The 7390-nt window shown below is 51.1% G+C and overlaps 1 protein-coding gene across 1 annotated transcript in view; it reads right to left on the reverse strand.

Moving 5' to 3' along the window:
- The window catches only part of SLC16A2 (solute carrier family 16 member 2), a 101080-nt gene extending 94045 nt beyond the window's left edge, over positions 1–7035 (reverse strand). Inside the window, exon 1 of the mRNA XM_023202519.1 lies at positions 6426–7035. Coding sequence (XP_023058287.1) covers positions 6426–6837 — 412 coding nt within the window. The 5' untranslated portion in view covers positions 6838–7035. The remainder of the gene's footprint in view (positions 1–6425) is intronic.
- Between the last annotated feature and the right edge of the window lie 355 nt (positions 7036–7390).

A 7390-nucleotide genomic window follows, 5' to 3' on the forward strand; every position in this document is an offset into this window, starting at 1 on the left:
AAAAAAAAAAAAAAAAAAAAAAAAAAAAAAAAAAAAAAAAAAAAATGCACTGTGGAAGTAGGAGAAGCTGAGAAAATATGTGATTGGGACAGCCAATTTCATCCCTTCTCCCACCAATGCTGGAAACTGGAGCGAACCAGAGGATAAAAGAGGGTGAGACTCCTAGGGTGAAGAGGCTGCACTTCCTTAAGCCACCCAAACAGGCCACATTCCCCACCCACAAGGAGGTGTCAAGCGATTTCACATTACCTACCATAGCACCCAACTTCAGGCAGGTGATGAAATCTCCCTAGGTTTAGTCTTCTGTCACCCCTAAAGCCAGAGAGAGCTGGGGTTGCCTAAACCCGCTTCCCAGTAATCTTTGAATACTGGGAGAGATACAGGAGGATGAAGGCAGAAAAAAACTTGCAATAAAGTTTCCCAGTCCCACTGCTGGGGAGTTGCAAATGGGTCCAACTCAAGAGGTACAACCCAGGCTGGCCATACTCTTCATCACCCTCACCTAGCAAGCTTCTTACTCTGGTTCCTTTGCACTAGTACAGCATAATCTTTATAGAAGCCTCTGGTACACCTAATTCCATGAACAGATGAGAAATTACTTATTTCAGATAGAATATTCATAATCTATGGCTTAAGGTGTAGGGCATAGGATGTGTATATGTGTGTGTGCACGTGCACACGTGTGTATATGTGTAGAACAAAGCCTTTTCTCTAGGGTTCAATCATTCAATCTCAGGTGAGACAACTCCTTTCAAGACAGGACGTCCCACTCCATAGTTCACACAATCTGAAAGGAATAGTTTTTACCTTTTCAAAATGCAACAAAACCATAAAATGAGGCTGGTGGGAAAAGCAGTGCATCTTCCTGGGAAACTGCTCTGCTCAAAAGGTTGAGATGGCATGCTTTATGTAATTCTACAAATGTTGACAGTCCAGCTGCTTGTTTACTCTTCATGGGCTTGAGGCAATACTGCCAATGACATCCAAGGAAAAGGAAAGAGAGCTCTGTGCCTACTACTTCTCTAAGCACACTCTCAGCTAAGCCCTGACGCTGCAATTGACCAGGGATTGTGGACATCTAATGGGGCCTTCTCCAGGATCACAGTAGCAACCTTCCCCAACCCCACCACAGCAGGATCCAGGCAGTGGCCCTGAGCCAGCTAACAAAATGCCCTGTTTGAAGACCTCTGAAGGGAACCCCATCTAGGAATCCGTTTCCTCTGCTAGCTGAAAGACCAGCAAATCAAGGTCACACTGACTATGCATTTCTGAGATATAAGACTGTGCTGTGAGAAATTAAATTTCAGAAGAGGGGTCCAAACTGAGGCTTGAGGAAATGTTTATAATTTAATGCTTTTGAGGAACAGGTTCAAATGCTGGAAAACAGCAGCATACAGACCCACCCTGCTTGCCTGTAGCAGGCCAAATTGAGGGAGCTCTCTTGGAGACCCAGCTCCATACCAACCAGGACACTCTAGAAGAAGCAGCTCCACATGCAGGGTTGCCCTTACATAATGAGTAAAAAGGAGTGGGTAAATTTTAAACACATCTATACCCATGGGCAGCCCCATAGTCTTTAAATACAAATGACGTGGGGAAATGATGTCTATATGGCTTTTCCTTGCTTTCCCAATCTTCTCCCAACCCATCCTCACTGTCATTCAGGCAGCTTAACAAACTTTTATTTGCTTAAATGAGTCAAAATGTATGACATATGAATAGTAAAGAATAAGATATCACATAATTTTAGAAGGATAGAAAGTTTATTTAGTCAAACCCTCTCATTTTATAGATAGATAAACTGAGATACAGAGAGGTGAAGTGCCTGTCCAAAGTCACAGAACAAGTTAGGGGCACAAGTTGTCTAAGTCATAGTTACTGCCTAGCTGGTATCACTGAGACCGCCAGCTTTGGGGAGTCAAGATTTGGCCCTGGGTCTTGCTTTTTTAGACTTAGAATGAGCATTTGAGGCCACTGGACAGTGAGCCAGGCATCCAGCATCAACCAGCTACCCCAACTCAAACAAGCATCCTCCTGGTTGGCCTCCAAATGACCCAATCTCTTATTCTCATCCCTTTCAGTATGAGTCATGGTCATAGTTCAAGATCCCGTTTGGTTGGAAAGGAGGCAGGGGAACAACTTGAGAGATGCCTGGCCAAGGGCTGTGTGGCTTGAAGCACCACAGCAGGTGCTAAGCCAACCTGATCTAGCTCTGCTGGACAGTAGTCAAGAGCCTTCAGCTGAAGTGAAGAGATGGGCAGATTTGCTCAAAATATACTTTGCTCCCAAAGTCAGCAATTTAGTGTTACAGTCCAATGAGACACTGAGCAATGAAAACCCCTAAGGTGGAAAGGAGAAAGACAGCCTTCTCTACCTGGCCCCACCCATCCTTGGGACTCTTGGTTCACCCAAAGGCAGAGTGTATCATTCCTCCCCATGCCTAGAAAATTCTGTTTCCATCAGAGTGGACCATCAGCCTGAACTATCTTGTGCCTAGTAGTGAACCTTCCTGACCATTGTCCCTTTCTCTGGTGATGAAAGCCTCAGCCTTGACCCCCCCTTGGGAGCTTACAAGGACCATGTTTATAAACTGCCCAATAAAAAGAAAATGCCTTCCATATTTTATGGCTCAATGGTGGACTGGCACTCGAGTTTTACTCTGGAGTACTTTTAAAAAGACTTAAGCATAGAGCCAATGTTAGCAACTCTGGCTTGTTCTGCCTTGTCCTCTGAACTCCCAATCCTAACCCTATTGCAGCTCCAACTCACTTAGGCTCCCAATATTGAGTTGGGGCCTACAACCAATGGCATCTTGCTTCTCTTTCCCCTCTTTCCTCCAAAAAGGGCCCCCTACCACCCCAGGAAGCTATGCTTGGGCCTCTACTTTCCACGGAATTGCCTGGTTGTCTCCTGTCCTGTCTGCTATTTGGTCTGGGTTGGGGAACTCCCAAATTTCCCATGATCTTGGCAAGAAATACAGGCTCATTTCCCTCCTGATCTTTTCCCTTTTTTCACTAAACCAGACTTTGATTACTTGCCTCCCTCTCAGGAACCTTTTGCCTGCCAATCCACCCAAGCCTAGGACCCAGGGAAATTTGGCTTTCCTCCAAAACTGGTGAAGAGAGGGGACAAGATATACAGCTGGTGACACCACAAAACTATATACATCAAAGGATCCACAAAAACTGCACATTGCGTGCTCTAGTAAGGCCTGAATCCCATTTCCCTTCTAACTTCTGTGGCTTTTTCCCATGCCCAGAGGCACTCTGATGTGGAGCTGTTCCTCAAACATCAAAACTACCTTTCTTCCCAGCTACTTGGGAGGCTGAGGCAGTAGGACTGCTCGAGGCCAGGAGTTTGAGACGAGCCTGGGCAACACAGCAAGAGTCTGTTTTTTTAAAAAAAAATAACAAATAAAAATTAGCCGGGTGTGGTGGTGCATGCCTGTAGTTCTAGCTACTTGAGAGGCTGATGTGGGAGGATTGCTTGCGCCCAGGAATTTGAGGGTGTAGTGAAATATGACTGTGCCACTGCACTCCAGCCTGGGCAACAGAGCAAGATCCCATCTCTAAAAATAAAGTACAAAAAACTACCTTTCTGTGGGGCTTCCTCACAACAATCCCAATCATCTGCAGGACCTTCCGCCCATTAAACCAATCAACACAGCTTTAGATCTGTGAAGATATTAGGCCTAGTCAAAGAGAAATTGGGTTACGAGGTGCCTTCAAACACTAAATTCATAGACTTTTAGAGATGGAAGTCATGTCAGACATTAATAAAAATGGACTACACACCAAATTCCTTGAGTGTGGGGGTGTACATTCTGTTTCTCCAAGAATGGCTACTGGACAAATACTGGCTGAAAAAAATGATACAAACTTCGATTAGCTTCTTCTATCCCTTTGAGACACCAGTGCTGTGGCACAGATGGCTGGGAAAATTTTGAGTAAACAGCAGAAAGTGTCTGCAGGCAAAGACACATTCAGAATCTCAGGATCTGAATGGTTGCTTGGGAAAGTTGAAGGGCTCAAGAAAGGTAGTACTGAGGATGAGATTTTCTAGGAGCTCCATAATGTGGTAGAGTGTTCCTGACTTTTCCGAAATAAAAACTGTGGTGTCCCTGAGAGCCTCTAGTATCAAAAATAATGTCAGTGAGTTCAAGATACACTACAGCAAGGACCCAAGTCAAAGTATTTTGAGACCCTAGGGACATACCAAATTCCTTTCTGTTTCTTCCTGACCTATACTCACTATACTTTAAACCAGTGACCTCAGCCCCTCAGTGGACCTGGTCTGTGTCAGAGTATGCACTAGCCACACCTCTGCATATCCCACTGCACCCCCACTACCACCCCCACCCTCTAGCTGCACTGTGAGGTCTTGACCGGAAAGTCCCAGCCAGCCCTCCCCCTGAGTCCCCTATGATCACCTACTTTGAAGTCTGTTCCCCAGCAGTGAGCCTCTTCCTGGTAAAATAGTGGTTTTTCCAAGTTTTATTATACACTCCTAAGATCACAGATCTAGGCCTCCTCACACCATATAAATGCCAGGGCCTAGCTTCAGCCTAGCGTCTACTGCTTCTCATCAAGTTTCACTCAGACTTTGCCACTCACTGATCCTGAAGGCCAACAGCCTGCCTTCAACCACAGGGCAATGCTCAGCAGGTGCCCTTGGAGGTAACCTAGGCAACAGCATGAGTCCCTACACTGCCTGCTTTCCCAGGAGCCCCTGAACTGCATCAAAGCAGGAAAAAAGGTGGTCCCAGGGGTGAGTGTGGCAGCCATCTTCCCTGCAGAAGTTGCTCTACACTGGCCCAGGACCCCTCCACTCCAGCATCACAGTGGGCCTGGGTAGTCAAGAGATTTCCTTTCACAGCCACTGACGCACACTTGAACTATCTTCAGCGGGGCCTGCACACTGCTGCTGTGCCAATGAATCAACAAGGTCTGAGGCACCAAGATCCCCAAAGCCCCTTCCGCCAGGGAAGTCCAGCAAAGCTGCAAACTAAAACCACAAGTCCTCAGTTGAAAATGGTGGGAGAAGGCCCAGGGAATCCACAGGTGGACACTCCAGAATTCAAGGTTTCTGTGTTCACTTAGTAATTCCCAGGTCTCCTCAAATGGCAGGAGAAATATGTGGAGGTTGGAGGTTGGCGAGAGGAAGGAACCCCTCAGTCCCAGGGCAACACTACGAAAAGCCACATATTCTGAGTTGTGAAGTTGGGGCTGGTGGCAAGAGTCGAGCTGTCCCGAGGAGCCACGAGAGGGAGCAAGCCTTGCCAGAGAGGGCATCCCAATCCCCCGTCTTCGTCTGAGTCCCTCACCAGAACTGCTGAGGGATTTCGCCAGCGGCTTTGCTGGGAAAGCGAGATGGTTCCTCTGACTTCTCCCACCTCACAGGCGGCCTCAATGCGAAGAGCGCGCACGCCTGGGGTCTTGCGTCCACTGGCCTGGAGAGCGAGGGCTATGCCCCCCAACTCTGTCTGAGATCAAGTCAGCCCCAGGCGAAAGCTGGAGTGGCGGTCCGGCATTCAGGCTGTAGGCCGAACGAGGCACCCCACCGGTAGCAGAGAGGCGCCGGGTGCGGGGAAAGGCAGGGCTGAGGTTGGGGGCGGTGCGGAGTGAGCCGCAGGGCCCAGCCTGCCTGCCGCCTCACGCCTCTCTGGCAGGAGACTACGGAGACCGCCTCCCCGCCCGCTTTGGGGCTCGGCTCATAGGGCACGGAGATCCGTTCACTACCGCCGGGCGGCAGAGGACTGCCGGGCACGGCTGGGCCGTAACTGCAGCAGCCAGAGAAGCACGCACACCCCCACTCTAACTCCCTCCCTCCCTTTCTCTCCTACAGACACGCACGCCTGCCATGTGTTTGACTCTTCGCTCATAGTCATCAGGATTCCTAAAGTGTTTTTAACAGAAAACACCTCCGCTTCCCCAAAGGAACCGGGGAGGGGGGGGGGGGGCAGCCGCGGAGATCCGCGTTACAGTGCTTCTCTCAGACCCCGCCCCGCCTCTCAACTTTCTCCTCTCCTCATGACTTCTCCCCACCTCCAAAAAAAAAAAAAAAGTCCTGCAAATATTTTCCCCCAGCACACACGGGCAAAGGTACCTTAAACAAACCCGAAAGGTGCATCGGGATTTGTCCCAGGGCCAAAAAAGTCCATTGCTTGCCAATGATCAATGAATGTCCCAGTTCGTACCCCCGGGAAGCCTTGCACCTAGTCTCCCCAGTCGAGGCTGCCCAGAGCCCCGCAACCCGCACCCTAGCAGAGTCATGGGAAAGGGGAAAGGGGTAAGGGACAAGGGGTAAGGGGAGGAGTCGGAGAAGTGCGTTGAAGGGGCGCCTTGGACCGGGAGGTATGGGGTCGGTGGCAGCGGGAGCAGCCAGCTTTGCCCAAAATGCCAAGTGGGGTGTGCGGGGCTACTCACCTGCTTGGAACTCCACTTGGCGATTTTTTTCCTTTTCCTCCTCTAGCAGCATGGAGTAGAGGATCCCGACAGAGTTATGGATGCCGAAGATGGAGCCGTTGCACCAGGTGGCAGCGAACACCACCACCCAGCCGAAGCCACCTTCGGGAGGCTGGAAGCCGCGCGCGGTGCCGCGGGTCTCCACCGTAGGCGTGGGCTCGGGTTCGTGCACCCGCTCGGACTCAAACTCCAGCTCCGGCAGGGGTGCGGGGTCCGGTAGGGGCTGGGGCTCCGGCTGGGGCTCGGGCGGGGGCACCGGCACGGGCTCGGGCTCAGGCTCCGGTTCTGGGCTACCCACCGGCTCCTGCTGTTCCTGGTCTGCCTCCTGCCAGGGCCCCTTTGCTTCCTCGCTCGCCTGGCTTTGCAGCGCCATCGCGGCCGGGGGACTGTGGCTGCTCGGGCCAGAGGAGCCGCTGTGTGGCTGGTACTTGTTTCTGCTGCTGCAACTGCTGCTGCTCCGAGGGCTGCTGCCGCCGCTGCCGCTGCCTCCTCCTCCAGGCTCCGCGCCCCAGCTGGCCAGCCCGTCCCGCGACAGACGGTCCCTCGAGCCCTCTCCTCCTCCTCCCACGTCCAACCCCCTCCTCCTCTCCCCATGTCATCTCTCTCTCCTCCCCCTCCTCCACACCCCCCACCTCTTCCTCCCTCAACAGGCAGCCGCTAGAGCCTCGCTCTTCTCCCCAGCCCTTCCTCCTCCTTTTACTCGCCTACCTACTCCAGCCGCCACTGCCTCCCCCAGCTCCCTTCCCAAACTACTGAACCCTGTTCTTGCCCGGACACCCGTTAGAGGAAAAGTTAAAATGGAAAAAAAGAGCACAAACTATCCTGTTCTCCTGCCCTCTTTTCCCCGCAGGCTCTAGAACCGACAATGATCAACCCCTAGCCTCGGGAAGACCCCTCCTGTTCTTTGCTCCCATTCCCTCCTTCCT

Source organism: Piliocolobus tephrosceles, chromosome 12 (assembly GCF_002776525.5).
Source record: "Piliocolobus tephrosceles isolate RC106 chromosome 12, ASM277652v3, whole genome shotgun sequence".
NCBI classification, from domain to species: Eukaryota; Metazoa; Chordata; class Mammalia; order Primates; family Cercopithecidae; genus Piliocolobus; species Piliocolobus tephrosceles.